Genomic DNA, 17,961 nt, shown 5'->3' with positions numbered 1-17,961 from the left:
ATGTGCTATTTATAGATGCATTTGGCGCTATGAACGAGCGGGCGCCATCTTGCCGGTGACCGGAAAGTTCCGGGGCGCCATTTTCTTGTAGGCTTATAGATCATGGTGTATGGGGTCTGTATGGGACTTAGTGAAAATGGTGCCAACTCTATAACACCACATTATAAAGCCTCATGCATAGTTTGGCATTTGACCACGAAATGGACAATGTCACACACCAATTTTCCTCTTTTATTCAGTCCCAGTGTCTGGCCGCCTGACTCTAAGAAAATGGCGCCCGGAATTGTCCGTGCATGCGTATTGAGTCACAAATGTGCTCGTAAATTCTTACTGTTTTTATTCTATTTAACACTTTTATGTTTATAATTCATCCATATGTTCGATTGCCAGGATAGATAGTTTACTTTCAACTTCTAAGGACTAAATGTCCCATGGTACCCTGCTGCAGTGATTCATGTACTAGAAAAAAAATAAATAAAAATAATAAATATATATTAATGTTTGCCCATTCACTAAGAAATGATCAGTGTAAACATCTATCAGTCTAGAAATGCATGTCTAACAAATTATGCACTGATTTGCATGTTCATTAGGGAAATAAGTATTTGATCCCCGATCATTCAGCAGGATTTCTGGCTACCAGGTGTCTTTCATACAGGTAACAAGCTGAGATTAGAAGCAGTGTCTTAAAAGGAGTGCTGCTAACCTCATTTTGTTGCCTGTATAAAAGACACCTGTCCACAGGAGCAATCAAACAATCAGATTCCAAACTCTCCACCATGGCAAAGACCAAAGAGCTGTCCAAGGATGTCAGGGACAAGGTTGTAGACCTACACAAGGCTGGACTGGGCTACAAAAATATCGCCAAGCCGCTTGGTGAGAAGGTGACAACAGTTGGTGCAATCATTCGCAAATGGTCTCCCTAAGTCTGGTGCACCATGTAAGATCTCACCTCGTGGAGTGTCAGTGATCATGAGAACAGTGAGGAATCTTGCCAGAACTACACGTGAGGATCTTGTCAATGATCTCCAGGCAGCTGGGACCACAGTCACGAAGAAAACAATTGGTAACACACTGTGCCGACAAGGATTGAAATCCTGCAGTGCCCGTAAGGTCCCTCTGCTCAATAAAGCACATGTCCAGGCCTGTCTGAAGTTTGCCACTGAACCTCTGAATGATGCAGAGGAGGTCTGGTTGAAAGTGTTGTGGTCAGATGAGACCAAAATTGAGCTCTTTGGCATCAACTCAACTCGCCGTGTTTGGAGGAGGAGGAATGCTGCCTATGACCCCAAGAACACCATCCCAACTGTCAAACGTGGTGAAAACATTCTGCTTTGGGGGTGTTTTTCTGCTAAGGGCACAGGACAACTGCACCGTATCAAAGGGACGATGGACAGGGCAATGTACCATCAAATCTTGGATGAGAACCTTCTTCCCTAGCCAGGGCATTGAAAATGGGTCATGGATGGGTGTTCCAGAATGACAATGACCCAAAACACACGGCCAAGGCAACAAAGGAGTGGCTCAAGAAGAAGCACATTGGCACTGGCCTAGCCAGTCTCCAGACCTTAATCTGATTTGAAAATCTGTGGAGGGAGCTGAAAGTTCAAGTTGCCAAACGTCAGCCACCAAACTTTAATGACTTGTAGAGAATCTGCCAAGAGGAGTGGGCCAAAATCCCTCCTGAGATGTGTGCAAACCTGGAGGCCAATTACAGGAAACATCTGACCTCTGTGATTGCCAACAAGGGATTTACCACCAAGTACTAAGTGATGTTTTGTGAAGGGGATCAAATACTTATTTCCCTCATGAACATTCAAATCAGTGCATAATTTGTTAAACATACATTTCTTTTGAGTTTTTTGTTGCTATTCTGTCTCTGTTACAATACACCTTCCATTCGATTTTTAGACTGATCATTTCTTTGTGAGTGGGCAAACATTCAAAATCAGCAGGGGATCAAATAGTTATTTTCTTCACTGTATTGTGTGTGTGTGTATATTTTTAAATAGTGTGTGTGTGTCTGTACTGAAGGACTATCATCTTTGTGGAAACAGTCCTTAGAGATGAGCTGTGCATAATATGTATATAATTTTTTTTCTTTTTTTTTTTTGAGACCTACAGCAACAGCTCCTTTTTATCTCTGCTTTCTGTTTTATTTTTTCTTCTTGCAAATATGCCTGGCTCAGCAAGTCCAAGAGAATGAGCAAAAATTCTTTATGTACTGAGTGTAAAGCAAAATGAATTGACATAGGTGGCAGGAATCGTGGAAGTCAGATTCATGCCCTGCAGGAGTATATCTGGGCAGACCAGAACCTGGGGGAACCTGGAATCAAAGGGGTTCAGATACGGCTTCGCAGATGGGCAGAGACTGATACTGGAGTACCACTGAATGTAACCTCCAAGCCACAGAAGGGTGTGTGAAACCAGCATAGACTCTCCTCAAATGCAGGAAGCCCTAGAGCTCATTAGGAATACGGATCCTCTGGCGTACCTGCAGTTTCTGGAATGCCAGGTTGCGGCTGAGAGAGAGGAGAGGCTGTGCAGAGGGAGGCTGATCGCCAGCATGAACTGGAGATGGCTAGGCTCCAGCAGCAGCAACAGGCTCAGAACCTCTGGTCCCTAGAACACAGCGACGTCCCTCTGCCTATGGGCCCGGCAGGCAAATTTCCGGCAATGGAAAAAGACAGTGACATTGACGTACATTTACTGTCGTTTGAAAAAACTTGCCATCAGTACCGTCTGCCGCAAGCACAATGGGCTCAGTAGCTGACACTAGGCCCTGGATGCTTATGTCGAAATTGCCAGCGGAGTAGGACGCAATTATCTGAAGTGATTTAGGTCCTTGCGAAAAGGGCCTGGGGACACCTATATGGATGTGATAAGTTGCTTATGCACTACATATCAGTGGACCAGAGGCCTACAAGTTGACTCCTTCGAGTCCCTGGAGGATCACCTGATTCAAGCTCAGCTGCTTCACTTCTGTCTGGCAGACGTCAGACAGTTTGTGTTGGAGAGGAGACCAGCATCTGCCAAAGCATCAGCCAAACTGGCAGATACCTATATCAACACTCAGGTAACTGACCATCGCAAGGCTCATCTAAAGCTGGAAGGGAGGGAAATCACCCACTTCAACCCCTCCTCCACCTGCAAACCAAGTTCCTCTGTGGCTGGCACCTGCAGTTCTTGGTGCCAAGTCATCCTTGACTGACACATGCAGATGCTACGGCTGCAGAAACCTGGACATCTCAGGACGCAGTTCCCTAAGCAGAGGAAGATGACATCCCCTGGCCAACCGGCCAGCAACCCTTTCTCTGTGCTGTTCATCAGTGGGGAAACCCCAGGGAACCAATGCCAACCTGCAGCCAGTTATCATCGTTAACCGGACTGTAACAGATGATTTCAGCTCCTGTTTTGCAGAAACCTTAGTCAGACCCGAAGTGTTAGAAGAGAAAGACATCATCCCAGAGAAATTTCTTACCCTCACTGGAGCTGGAGGGACCTGTTTCTGCATACCTCATGCATATGTGTTCATTGATTGGAGTGCAGGAATTGGGATGACAGAGGTAGGAGTCTGAGGAGATCCCCACAGCTATGTTGTTGGGTGCCAATTTAGGGACCCTTGTCTCATATTATGCATCTGCTGAGCACACACCCACAGAACCCTCTGGATCTCCCAAGATGTGGATTTAATATCTGGGCAACCTGTGGATGAATAGAGGGAGGGTGGAGTGGAAATACAGGATTCTTCCTCTCCTGAGGAAGGAGGGGAGACCCCCTTACATGTGATGGTAACGGACTCATGTTTATTTTATCTTACAAATGTACATGTTGAATGTGACGAGGACGCACTGCCAATTTTGGTGGTCACCCTCAGTCCTGCATGGCAGCTGAGGTGCAGGCTCTGGTCGCAGAACAGCAGGAGGAGGTTTCTGGCCCCTCTCCTTGTTCTGACTCAGTGGATTCCACCTCCATTGAGCCTCAGCAGCTGTCTTTGTTTGCTACAGGACTGTTTTCTGGGACTTACAGTTCCAATCTTTGAGACAGTACTGCAGACAGACCTAGAGCAGCTCAGACGTCTAGCTGATTGTCCCCCTGCAGAGAATGGCAAACAAAGGTTTACTTGGACCAAGGAACTCTGTACAGGGAGGGTTTGCCCACAGAGGGGAGTGAGACTAACACAGGTAGGAAACAGCTTGTTGTACCTAATCACTTTTTGTGAGCAGCTGCTGAAAGTGGCTCATGAGGTTCCCCTAGCAGGGCACCTGGGGATCACTAAGACCAGGGTGCGATTTGGTACACAACTTTTTGTGACCTACCATCGTTACTGACATAGCTGACTATTGTCAGTCCTGTGTTACCTGCCAGCAAGTTGGCAAGGCAGGAGATGTACACAGGGCTCTGCTACAACCTTTGCCTGTGATTGATGAACCTTAAATAGGGTGGCATCGTTGGTCCTCTAGACACCCCTAGCAGTTCAGGCAAACGTGTTTTCTTGACAGTTGTTGACGCTGCCATGCAACATCGGGCTGGGGGGTGTCCCTCTCCTCCCTCCAGGCAGACAAGGTTGCTGATGCTCTGCTGGGAATCTTCATAGGAGTGGCCCCCAGTTTGTGTCTGACCTGATGCAAGCTCTCTATCAGAAAATACAGATGACTCGTATCATGGCCAGTCCTTATCCACAAATAAATGGCTTGTGCGAGCATTTAAATGGCACCTTGAAACAAATGTGCACCTTTGTGGAATCCCAAGGAAAGGACTGGGAACAATATCTGCCTCATCTGCTGTTCGCTTACAGAGATGTGCCCCAGGAGTCCACAGGCTTTTCGCCATTTGAACTTCTGTACAGACAGAAGGTAAGAGGGCCCCTGGACCTAATCTGTGAGACCTGTGAGGGCAAAATTGCTGTCCCAGAGGTCTCTGTTGTGGATTATGTACTAAATGGAGATGCTGGTGGGAATGGTACGCAAAAACATGGCACAGGCCCAGACCAGGCAGAAACATTTGTATGACCATAACGTCAGGGAGCAGAAATACAGTGTTGGTCAGCAGATGTATGTTTTATGTCCCCCTGCGGCAGAACAAACTCCCAAGCAGTGTGGAAAGGTCTGTACACCATCACCCAGCGTTTGACTGATGTCACCTACATGGTCAGATTGGGAAAAGGAAATAGAAGGCAGAAAGCCTTTCATGTGGACTTGCTCAAAGCTCACCATGAGTGTACGGCCTATGTAATGCCTGGGAGGCTGATCCACTTCTAGACCTGCAAAGCTGATACCAGGGAGGTGGACTCAGACCTCCAGATCAACTCCAACCTTATCCCTGCTCTCAGGTACCTGGGCTGCAGAGAGTGCTGGCAGTATATGGGGGCAGGTTTACTGGAAAACCTGGGAGGACACGGGCACATCCTCCTATTAATCAGATGGCCTATCTCTCTGGAGGTGTTGGTGGACATGAAGAAGTAGGTTGAGGAAATGCTGCAGCTGGGGAAGATTCAGAAGTCCCATAGTGCCTGGGCATCCCCAGTAGAACTACAGGAAGCTGAATGCCATTGACACTGCAGACGCCTACCCCTTGCCCTGGATTGATAAGTTGTTAGGCTGGCAGCTGTCCACTATATCACACTCATGGACTTGAGCAGAGGGTAGTGGCAAATTCCTCTGGTACCTGATTCTTAGGAAAAGTCGCGGTATGAGTTTGGTCGGTCCTTTTTGTCATGAGTTGGTGAGAAGGGCAGGGGTCGGGCACCGTATTCGTGCATGTATGTGTGTGAGATTTTTTTTTATATATATATATCTGGACTACTGCAACTCCCTTCTCACCGGCCTACCTCATCACAGACTATCCCCACTTCAGTCTATCCTGAACTCAGCGCCCAGACTCATCCACTTTACCAACTGCTCCGCTTCTGCCACCCCCCCTCTGTCATTCCCTCCACTGGCTCCCGATTGCCCAACGCATTAAATATAAACTACTAAAACAGACATACAAAGCCATTCATAACGCTGCCCCAAACTACCTCACCGACCTGATACCCAAATACCACCCAACCTGTACTCTTCACTCCTCACAAGACCTCCTACATTCTAGCTCCCTGGTCTCCACCTCCCACGCCCGACTGCAGGACTTCTCCCATCCTCTGGAACTCACTACCCCAATCCATCAGACTGTCAACTACCCTCCTCACCTTTTAGGCACACCCTGAAAACCCATCTCTTCAGGGAAGCCTACCCCGCCCTTACCTAACAGCTGATCTCCTCCACTCGTCCTACCACTCCATCCCCCACAGCCACTTCCTCCTGTACCACTATCCCCTCCCTCCTAGATTGTAAGCTCGAAAGAGCAGGGCCCTTGACCCCCTCGTGTTTTGTTTTGTTACTGTATTGTCTCATGTTCTGTCCCCCACTATAATGTACAGCGCTGAGCAAACCTTTTAGCGCTATATAAATACTGTATAGTAATAATATATAGACACACACACTATATTGCCAAAAGTCATGTTTATATGTTTATATAAAATCAAGCACCTAGGCATGCTGACTGCTCTACAAACATTTGTGAAAGAATGGGTCGCTATCGGGAGCTACTAAATATTCCATGGTAAGCTGTTAGTGGTATTATAACAAAGTGGGAACAACAGCAACTCAGCCATGAAGTGGTAGGCCTCATAAAATGACAGCGGGGTCAGCGCATGCACAGTGCGCAGAACTCACCAACTGTCTGCAGAGTCAATAGCTAAAGACCTCTAAACTTCATGTGGCCTTCAGATTAGCACAACAGTGCATAGAGAGCTTCATGGAATAAGTGTCCATGGCAGAGCAGCTGCATCTAAGCCTTACATCACCAAGTGCAATGCAAAGTGGCAGATTCAGTGGTGTAAAGCACGCCACCACTGGACTCTAGAGCAGTGGAGACGTGTTCTCTGGAGTGATGAATCACGCTTCTCTGGCAATCTGATAGAAGTGTCTGGGTTTGGTGGTTGCCAGGAGAATGGTACTTGCCTGACTGCATTGTGCGAAGTGTGAAGTTTGGTGGAGGAGGGATTATAGTGTCGGGGTGGTTTTGAGGGGTTGTGCTTAGCCCCTTAGTTCTAGTGAACGGAACTCTTATAGCGTCAGCATTTCAAGACATTCTGGACAATTCATGCTCCCAGCTTTGTGGGCACAGATTGGGGATGGCCCCTTCCTGTTCCAACATGACTGCGCACCAGTGTGCAAAGCAAGGTCCATAAAGACAAGGATGAGTGAGTTTGGAGTGGAGGAACTTGACTGGCCTGCACAGAGTCCTAAACCTTGTGGACAGCCTTCCCAGAAGAGTTCAAGCTGTTATAGCTACAAAGGGTGGGCCAACTCAATATTGAACCGCATGAACTAAAGTTCACATGTGTGTATAAAGGCAGGCGTTCCAATACTTTTGACAATATAGTTATGTATATAGCCTGTGTGTGTTTGTGTGTGTGTGTAATTTTTTTTTTTGTTTTTTTTTTTGTGTGTGTGTTTAATGTTATGTAACCGCTGACCCAGGGTATCCAATTACAGAGTGTAGTGATTTATGTACTGACTGTGCCTCTTGTAGTTCTGAAGGTAGGCCCTGTGAAATGTTTGACACAGCAGTGCATATTTACAGAGCATAGTGAATGTTACACACAACAACCCCAACCCTAAGGAACTATTGAAAGTCTATTGCACTATTAATTATTATTGCACTATGGTCTGTTAACAAACCAAGCAAAAACTGCCTTCGCAATTGACTCCAATGTCAAAATCACAAAGACCAAAATCACAAAGACCAATTTCACTTATCCCTTCTCTACACACCCCAGGTGCTGGATTATGATGTAGAACAGGGGTCTCCAAACTGCGGCCCATGGGCCGGATGTGGTCCTTTGCCTTTATCTGGCCCTTACAGCACCATTTCTTCCACTGATTCCAAGGATGGGTCACTATTCCTCCCACTGATGCCAAAGATGCATGAGGCATTGTTATGCTCACCAATGCCAGGGCATTTTCTACTCCCAAAGGCCAGTCCAGCCCCCCTAAGGATTGAAGGACCGTAAACTGGCCTTTGTTTCAAATTTTTGGAGACCACTGAAGTAGAAAATTGTGACCTTTAGGAAACCAAGACCATTCAATATCATAGATCTTTGGTACCAAAGATCATTACATTATTATTATACAGTATTTATATAGCGCCAAAGGGTATGCTCAGCACTGTACAGTAGCAATAAACCAACATCTTTTCTTATGAGAAAAAGTCATTTAGCTTAGAGGAATGCAAAGACTCTTGGTGATCATCAGACAAAATTAATACATAATAAAGGACTGAATATATATTTTTTTCTCCTAGGTAAGCCTGCAGAATTTTAGCATAGCAAGTCATCCGTCACACTGCTGCAATTTAAAATCTTGCGATTTGAGTGCAATATCGGCAGGATTTCATGTGTGATTTCTGAAGACTTTATTTATTGCTACTTGTGAAGATTTTCAACTATTTCTTGCAATTTGCAGTGCGATTTCCATTATATTCTATGTATGTGAAAAAAACTGCAGAAAAAGTATTACAAGAACTACTTTAGAAATAGCGCTACAGCAAATTGCACATGTTAAGACACCGACATTCACATCCATTAGTTTCGATTTTTAATTTTCATATCTCACCTGAAATTACAGCGGTGTCACCGGGCAGTAAGACTATACTATGCTTTCATATGAATGTAATCAGTTGTGTAGTAAGAAAATATGCACATTTATGAGGCTGTCTTAAAAACTCACTGTTTTGTCCAAGAGCCTGCATTGACATAGATAACATCAAAGCCATCTCAGATGTGTCCTGGACATTTTTCTCACATCCCCATTTGCCATCCTTTTAGGAAAACTAAGCTTCTCACTTTCCTGACAGTCATAAATGAGAAGAGATTTTTTTTCTTCAGTTGATGAACAGTTCCCTTCTCACACCAGTGAAAGGGAAATGGAGTGTCTCCACCTTTTTTTCACAACCTCTTTCACCTGTCATCATAAGCTGATAGTTGCACAGTAGTGGGGGATTTGTTGCATTATCTTATGTTGCATGTTTAAGGAAGGTGATCTTTCTTGTGTGTAGGAGTTTGTGTACAGAGTAAACTTTGTTTCTTTTAACCAAAAGTCCCTCATTTGTGTACTCATTTCATGGCTAAACCTGGTCTATAAAGCATGTGGACAAGATGAGGACTGAGATTGCCTGTTTTACAGGACGAGTAAGGGATTTGTTTTTCCTTTTTTGGTTCTTATTCTCCAAAGATTGTAAAATTCAAGCACACCTAAACCCACAAAATGCATATATTGCAACTCGTCATTCCTTAGATGTGGTGGCTGTTTGGGATTTTTTTTATGTTTTGTTTTTACACGGTAATCTGCAATTTACACGCTTTGTATCTAAGGCCAGGTTTTACACTAGTGTCAAAAGCAGGTATTTCATCTGTCTTTTTTTTTTTTTTTTTAATTCTGTTATTAAAGCCTCACCAATGCCTCTGTGGCATTTACAGTATATTTGAGACGTGTAGAAAGTGTTTCTAGCTGATAAGTACAATAATCCATACTATAGAAAACCAACACAGAGGAGGCATCTGGAAAGCTTTATTCAATGCAATGGAAACACACCAAAACCATGTGTAAAACACCTCTTAACATAATAGGCACAATAATGGGTGTCTTTGGTTTAGAAAATCTCAAAGCATGTCTGTGTGAACTCTTGGGGTGGCTGTTTAGTTCTCCAATGTATCTATGGAGGGAGCCATGGCTGTCAACCAGGCTGCTCTCCTGATTTGGCCAACAAAAACACTGATTCTGCTCTTCCCTCCATCACAAGGGGGATTTTAGTTTTCACTTGCAGGTGGCTACAAGGGCACTAACTAAGTAGTCTCCCATCCAAAAGTTTAGTCCACCACCAGAGTGACAGTGCTCACTGGAGGAGCAGTGCTGTCACCTTTTAACAGGAAGTGAGTTAGGACTACAGAACACCTCCACCTTTCTTCCCTATGACATTGGAGGTGTTCTATAGTCAAGAGTAAACTATGAGCAAAGTGAACTGATAATTTCTATGCTCTTTGCCTCTGGTAGCTGTTATTAGTGTAAAATGTAATTTTTTTCTTTTTTTTTTTCTTTTGCTCGCTCCTATTTTAAATTACTTTTCAGCAGACCAAAGGAGTATAAAGGAGAAGTTTATTAGGGTTTACTTTTACTTTTAGGATTAGTTCTATTGTGTCACTCTTCACTATACACTAGCAATTTCCCACTGAACAGCAAACATGTAGAAATTAAAAAAAAAAAAAACATATTTGGGGGGGAGTGCCTTTAATATGGCAGCATTATAGCCTGTAGTTTAAGAAGATTATGTGGTGGGACTTCTCTATTGCAATAATTCTCTTTTCTGCACGTGACTAGGAAAGATCCCATCTACCCAGCTTGTCCCCAGCATATTGATCTTGTTCTTACCATGTCCTTGCCCAGCATGTCCCCAGAGGAATTGGGGCTTTCAAATCTTACTATGTTGTTCAACATAGTATGAAACGATTATTTACACTGATGTATTTTGCAGCCCCTGAGATTGTGCTGATTATTAAGATAAGACGTTATCTTTACTCCTTGGTTACTTAAGTAGCTATTTTGGAATTCGCACAGTCTGATCCTCCAGATGGGACCATGGCTAGCATCCTTCTCTAAATTAGATGATCGATAACTGTATCTATGAATTGATCTGCAAGCCTGCTCAGAACATCTGAACTCACTTTTTATGGTGTAAATACCAGGTCTTTTGGTCTGCACCACACATCTGTGCAAGTTCAGGAACTAATGCCAACGAAACTGTTCCCTTGAAGTGTATCTGAATCCAAAAACAAAAATGTAATATATGGTAGCTTACCAGTCCTTGGTGGTGGAGTGTGCAGCATTTCTTCCCCCAGCCTTTTTTTTTTTTTTTCTGCTTTTTCACCTGGCAATCATGCAAATGGTATACTTTCTGTCCCTGAGCAGTTACACTGTTTGCTATGGTTCATTTCCATTATGTGGGATATGTGAGCATTAGTGGTTTACAGAAGGAAGATGAGGTTTGTTTGGGGTTTTTTTGTTTTGTTTTTCCCTTTTTTTTTTTCCTTTCAGTTCAGCTCGCAAAGAGTGACAAAGACATTGCACTTCTGCAAGATCATTTGGTATTTTCTGTACTAGCAGACATTGCTCTAGACTTATAACATGGAAACTAATGCGGTCACCATACCTATGGATCAGCAAACTGAAATATATATAGTTTTTATTGTTGGGTTTAGTTAAAGAATTGGTGTTCTGTGCAAAACGCAAACCACCATCAGTCAGTGAACGTATTGGGCACTGTACACTTAAAATTTGGAAATATTTCAGAAGTATTTTGTTGCTATTGAATTTGGTCTGTGTTTAGCTAAAACTGAAGTTCAGCTATGCTGCAAGGGTTTTTAAATTTAAATAAAAAAAAAAAAAATCTGTTGCTTTACATCCCAGGGATCACATGTGGATGAGCCAGTTCTCTAGCATGTAGCATATCCCCACAAGAGTACTATATATGTAGAGAATGCCATGTGCTACTACTTTATGGTTTTAGAATTCCACGTGGATAGCGTGTCCCTGACCGTGTGTTTAGCATGTTCTTATCCCAATGTAATCAGATTGTTGGCAGGGTGTTTAATGTGGTTTTCATGTCGTTGTCTTGATAGAATATCCCTTGTTCCTTGTGACTCAAAATTTAAACTGTTTTTAGTGACCATCTATAATGGGCATTCTCCACCTCCTCAGAAAATTATAACTTGAGTCTGAAATGTGCTTAGCATGGACAATGTAAAACAGGCACCATGTTACAAGTTGGGACCTTAAATCATGAAACAGCTGGACACTGCCATGGGGGACTTGCTATTGAAAATAGAATTTTTAAAAAGTACTATACAGCTGGGAGGGGGATCTTTTCATGTGACTTCAAGGGAAACCTTGATAATACACAATTAGTTTCAGGTACTGCGTGCACTGGCAGTGCAAAATTTTCGCACTGACACGTGCATTTACTTCAAGTGGTTATATGCTGAATTTGACTAGCAGATAAACTTGGCCAGTAGTTTGCTCAGACTTGCCCCTGTCCTTGCTGATCTAAAACGGTTATTAGGAGTTAAGACCATAGATAATACATCAGTGTAAAATATTCTCAGCAGCCAAACATTTTTAATGATGAAGAATTAGCTCAAATGTGCTGATGACAAATTACAGGCAACTGTTTTACTATGAGGGCACATTCATGCTGCCACAGAGGACCGCACATACGATAGATGCGTATATTTCTGTGCTCAAGAATACAGGTGCTTACATACAGTGTCTGGCAGCAGCCTGTACAAATCAAAGTCCGGCTGTGGGTGTACACTGGTAAATTCACATCGAAACGTTTAAATGTGCAAAGGGATGGATGAGTGGCCTTGGACCCAAAGAGTCTCTGCGTCCAAACACCTGTGACTCCTGGGTGCAGAATTGTTTTGTTTTTTACAGTGTGCAGCTTCCTGTGCCTGTGTGAATGACCTGTAAGAATTAAGAGACTAAATGATACAGCAGTGTAAAATTGTTCAGCAGCAGGGCAATTTTATGAGTAAGGCTGGGCCCACGTTTACTAGAGAGAAGAAGCACAGGTTGGGGTTTTTCTACAAGAATAAAGATACTGCAGAGGATACAGCAGAGTTAAATTGGAAAGCAGCGAAAAAAAATGGACATGACAGCATCTAAATGTGACAGCTGACCTCAGATCAACCAGTTAAAAACACAAGGCCCTCAATAGCGAGAACAAAAAGGCAGCAAATGGGTTGACCACCCAAAGTGCTAGCAAGCAGAAAAGTAGAGGTACCTCACTGACCCGAATGCCTCCCTATGCAGTTTGTCAGCTTTCCTTATTCCCTACTGCAGCTTCCAATACATCAACAATATGGCTGTTCTGTGCCCCCCCTTTTTATAGTGTCGTATTCAAAAGTCCCCTTTTTGGCCCTCCTAAGCCTTCTGGCCATTGTCCAAAGGCCATGCAGTGCCTTGTGGCTGGGAAAAAAAAATTATTTCAAGTACATTTTCACATACATTTGCCAGGACTGCGAATCTTGGACCTGCAGTATCCTGAAACTCTATCCCAATGGAGGACAAGAATTTGGTGGCTTTCAGAAATGCAAGTATTAACTAATAGAGATTAGTGCTAGGATACAAATGTCAGTATATTTTCTGTATTTCTTTGCATAAGGACTTGGTCACTTTCATGTGTTTGTACAATTTAATTCAATAATATGGATGATGTGTTCATGAGCTATGTTCACATTTTATTTTTCAGATGTTCCCTTTGCCTGTGAATAATGGAAAGAGCAGACCAACGACACTTGCCAGCCAGTTTGGATCAGGTAAATAATATAAATTTTACATATATTAAAAGAGTGTTGGATAAAAAAAAAAAAATCATACTCTGTGTCTACAATATTGATCCCCTCAGTTCTCGATCTTCACTGAGCAGAGAGCAGTGGACTGTAACTCACCTGCTGTCTACTCTGTCCCTCCAGCTCACCGGAGCATTGGGCTGTGGTGGGGGCAGGAGTGCTGGTTCAGGCTCTCAGTGGCCCGCTGAGAGACTGAGCCAGGCATCTGGGTGGATCCCCACGTTATTGTCAGGATCACTGCAGAGCCTGGACTGACTTTGCAATATCAGTCGACAGCAGCTTTAGCCACTGTCAGCTGAATCAGGGTCAGAACTAAGTGCACTCTTGTGACCCAGAAGAGAAGTATGGCCAAAAAAGCTTTGGCCATACTACTTTAATAATTAAGTTTGGCAAGTGGAAAATCAAGCGATTATAAAAAAGAAATACGTATGAAGGTAAACGAAGTGTGAAAAGGTGCACAAAAATAAATAGTTATCAAAGTGTTTTTCATTTCTCAAGAAAATCGGATATATACAGTTGTGTTCAAAATAATAGCAGTCAGACATCACTAACCTGATCAATCACTGTTTTTGATAGAAATTATATTTCTACATGGCAAATAATTTACTAGCAGGTGTAGTAGAGTAATAGAAATCCAACAGACCCAACAGTCATGACATGCATGCTGCTGATTCTGTGTAATTGAATCACTAATTGAAAGGGGCATGTTCAAAATAATAGCAGTGTGGAGTTCTATTAGTGAGGTCATTCATTCTTTGAAAAACAGGTGGCAATTATTGCCCTTATTTAAGGAAGGAAGGCAGCAAATGTTGTACATGCTGGTTACAAATGGGTCGTTCCAGACATTGTTTAGAAGAACAGCGTACCTTGATTAAAAAGTTGATTGGAGAGGGGAAAACATATAAAGAAGTGCAGAAAATGATAGGCTGCTCAGCTAAAATGATCGCAAATGCTTTAAAATGGCAACCAAAACCTGAAAGACGTGGAAGAAAGTGAAAAACTACCATTCGAATGGATAGAAGAATAGCCAAAATGGCAACAATCAGCTCCAGGAAGATCAAAGAAGGTCTAAAGTTACCTGTGAGTACTGTTACAATTAGAAGACGCCTATGTGAAGCCAAGCTATCTGCAAGAAGCCCCCGCAAAGTCCCACTGTTGAAAAAAAGACATGCTGAAGAGGTTACAATTTGCCAAAGAGCACATTGACTGGCCTAAAGAGAAATGGCGCAACATTTTGTGGACTGATGAAAGTAAGATTGTTCTTTTTGGGTCTAGTGGCCGGAGACAGTTTGTCAGACGACCCCCAACTACTGAATTCAAGCCACAGTACACTGTGAAAACAGTGAAGCATGGTTGCGCAAGCATCATGATATGGGGATGTTTCTCATACTACGGTGTTGGGTCTATTTATCGCATACCAGGGATCATGGATCAGTTTGAATACATCAGAATACTTGAAGAGGTCATGCTGCCTTATGCTGAAGAGGAAATGCCCTTGAAATGGGTGTTCCAACAAGACAACGACCCCAAACACACCAGTAAACGTGCAACATCTTGGTTCCAGACCAACAAGATTGACGTTCTGGAGTGGCCAGCCCAATCCCTGGACCTTAATCCAATAGAAAAATTGTGGGGTGACATCAAAAATGCAGTTTCTGAGGTAAAACCAAGAAATAGAGAAGAACTGTGGAATGTAGTCCAATCATCCTGGGCTGGAATACCTGTTCACAGGTGCCAGAAGTTGGTTGACTCCATGCAACACAGATGTACAGCAGTTCTCAGAAACAGTGCTTATACAACTAAATATTAAGTGATTCAAAGGAAAGCAAAATCTTCAAACATTTTTCAGTTTATAGTGAATGTTTGAGTTTGTAAAGAAGAATACAAACACTGCTATTTTTTTCAGTCTAATCACTTTTCTTTAATTTTTTTTAGAGGAACAACACAAATTTGATAGATTTTTCTTCATGTTTTGATTTGGAATAGAATGTGTAGTGTTCCCAATGCATTTGTGTGTATGGAAATAAAAGCTATTAGAAGGATTTTGAGCTTTATTCACTTTTTTCAACTCACTGCTATTATTTTGAACACAACTGTACATTCAAAACACTTGGCTGGCCAATTATGAATGCTCCCAAAATTAAGTTGTGCATCTGAAGTCATGTTTACATGAGAGAAAGTCATGAAGCAAGCAGTGAAAACATTTGCTGTCTGTAGAAGAATGGTGTTCCCATGAATGATCTTCAAAAGATCAGAAGAAAAACCACTTGTATTACTTTATTTTTGTTTTTCCCCCATATCTGCACATCTGCCCAGGGCATTATTGCATAGAAACCACACATTCCCATGTGCAGGTTCTATTCTTTCATATTTGTTTTTGTGCTTTAATGAAGTATGAAGAAACTGTGTATAGATCTACACTAATTGAATTTTGTTCAGAGTTTTGTTTTGAGAACATTTGTTCAACTTGCCAATCTTTAGTGGGATCAAATCCATAATAATTTTTCGACCATAGTAATGAGAAAATTCGAAGGAGCAGGATGCAGAATTTTCCCTCAACAAAATTATTACAGCGCAGTTTTGTTTGGGGAACCTCTCTTTCCAAAATGTAGAAGTACTTTAAGCGACATTTGCCAGGTCATTGAAAGTACTGAGAATTTTTTTTACGAATCATACGAACTTTGAAAATAAAGTGTATGGCCTGCCTAATGCCTGTGCCAAAATAGCAATAAAAAAATACGGGAACCCCTTTGAACAACAATAGACAATGTGCTTAAGCTGATAAAACACAAACAATTCTATTTTCAGGATTTAATTGAACACACCCATTAAACATTCATAGTTTTGGAAGAAAAAAAGTGAACCCATAGTTGGACTCAGTAGTTTTCACACTTGGGGGTTGATTTATTAAAACTAATTCTGGTGCAGCTCTGCATAGCAACCAATCAGCTTCCAGGTTTTTTGTGAAAGCTTAATTGAAAAAGCTGAAATTAGAAGTGGATTGGCTACCATGCACAGCTGCATCAGATTTTGCACTCTCCAGTTTTCGTAAACCCCTCAAACATTGTGAGATTGCTGTTCATAGGAAGCATCAGCTGATGTGAACCATGCCTCACAAAAAGGAGCTTTCTGAAGACATACAAACAAGTAATTGATCTACATATGACTGGAAAGGGGTTAAAAGCAATCTCAAAGCTAAAGGCTTGACAACATCATTGGAACTGGCAAAATCCCTGTTCAATATTCTACCATACATACAGTAGGTCTTTGAACAGGCAGGGTGTCCATGGCAGAACATCAGAGGAAGTGACCCTAAGGCTCTATTCACACTTAGGCGTTTCAAATCATGGGCTTGGTGAAAATGTGAAAACACGCATTTGCTTGTTCAGGTACCTTTCATTTCAAAGACATCTGAAAACTCCAGAGCTGAATTTCACAAGGACCCCAGACAAATGTATGATAAATAAGTCACCCTATCAGTATATATTTAGTCCAGTGACAAGAAAGACTAAACCAGAAAGGCAGAAGTTGGAAAAGGAGAATTGGGAAATCTGTCAGTCAGGAATGCCCCCCCTCCCTTGTTTACAGGTTGTGGTTAAATACCAAAGAATGATACAGTAGTTTGTATAAGAGTAATGGGTCTATGGATCTAGGTCAGCTGCCTGTGTGTGGGGAGTGAAAGGTCTGTCATCATGTGTTTTTTGTTTTCGGCTGTGAGTTTAACTTTTAGCCAATAGATCTAGGTATTTCTAAATCTGGTGTTTAGACTTCTGATCTGGTCAACTCTTCTATCAGCAAAGGCATGCGCACAGGGTGTGCCGGATGTGCTTGGCATAATCAAGTGTGGAAGCATTTCTCTCTTACTCTGAATCTATAGGCAGGGAGATAATGAGCCAATGGGGCAGAGTGCCACAAGGACGTGTGTTTGTATATAATTTGTAAGGACAGCACCAAGTCTTCTAGGCATGGAATGAACAAGTTGGTGACATATTGCAACATCTATCTTTTTCCATTTTTCAAGAATGACCCCTTTTAGAGCCTGAATGGAGAGTGATATTCAACTTGTCTCTTCAGAATTCCCCATAGGTGTTCGATTGGGTACTCCGTTAGGGCTCTTTCTTATACTCTTCCCCCTATGTTCCAAATATCTTTTAGATGGTTTAAAAATTAACCAGCTACTCCACGTTTTCCTAAATTTTTCTATTCTATCCTCTTCAATATGACAAAGATCCTCCAAATCCATCCATCAAAGATGGGGAGGAGTAAATTTAAAAAAACTAAAATGTGGTTGCATAAGTGTGCACACCCTCTTATAACTGGGGATTTAGCTGTGTTCATAATTAAGCCATCACATTCAGAATCATGTTAAATAGGAGTTAGTACACACCTGCCATCATTTTAAAGTGCCTCTGATTAACCCCAAATAAAGTCCAGCTGTTCTAGTAGGTCTTTCCTGACATTTTCTTAGTCGCATCCTACAGCAAAAGCCATGGTCTGCAGAGAGCTTCCAAAGC

General features: G+C 42.5%; 1 protein-coding gene across 6 annotated transcripts in view; it reads left to right on the top strand.

Moving 5' to 3' along the window:
- The window catches only part of TCF3 (transcription factor 3), a 143,240-nt gene that overhangs the window by 57,842 nt on the left and 67,437 nt on the right, over positions 1-17,961 (top strand). For all 6 annotated transcript variants that reach the window (XM_089687420.1, XM_089687424.1, XM_089687422.1 and 3 more), the window contains one exon: positions 13,348-13,414. In XM_089687420.1, coding sequence (XP_089543546.1) covers positions 13,348-13,414 — 67 coding nt within the window. The remainder of the gene's footprint in view (positions 1-13,347; positions 13,415-17,961) is intronic.

This window comes from Staurois parvus, unplaced genomic scaffold (genome assembly GCF_062004578.1).
Source record: "Staurois parvus isolate SC_StPar_1 unplaced genomic scaffold, SC_StPar_1.0 ptg000425l, whole genome shotgun sequence".
NCBI lineage: Eukaryota > Metazoa > Chordata > Amphibia > Anura > Ranidae > Staurois > Staurois parvus.
The sequence above is the reverse complement of the archived record's forward strand: the minus strand, read 5'-3'. Positions and strand labels throughout refer to the sequence as shown.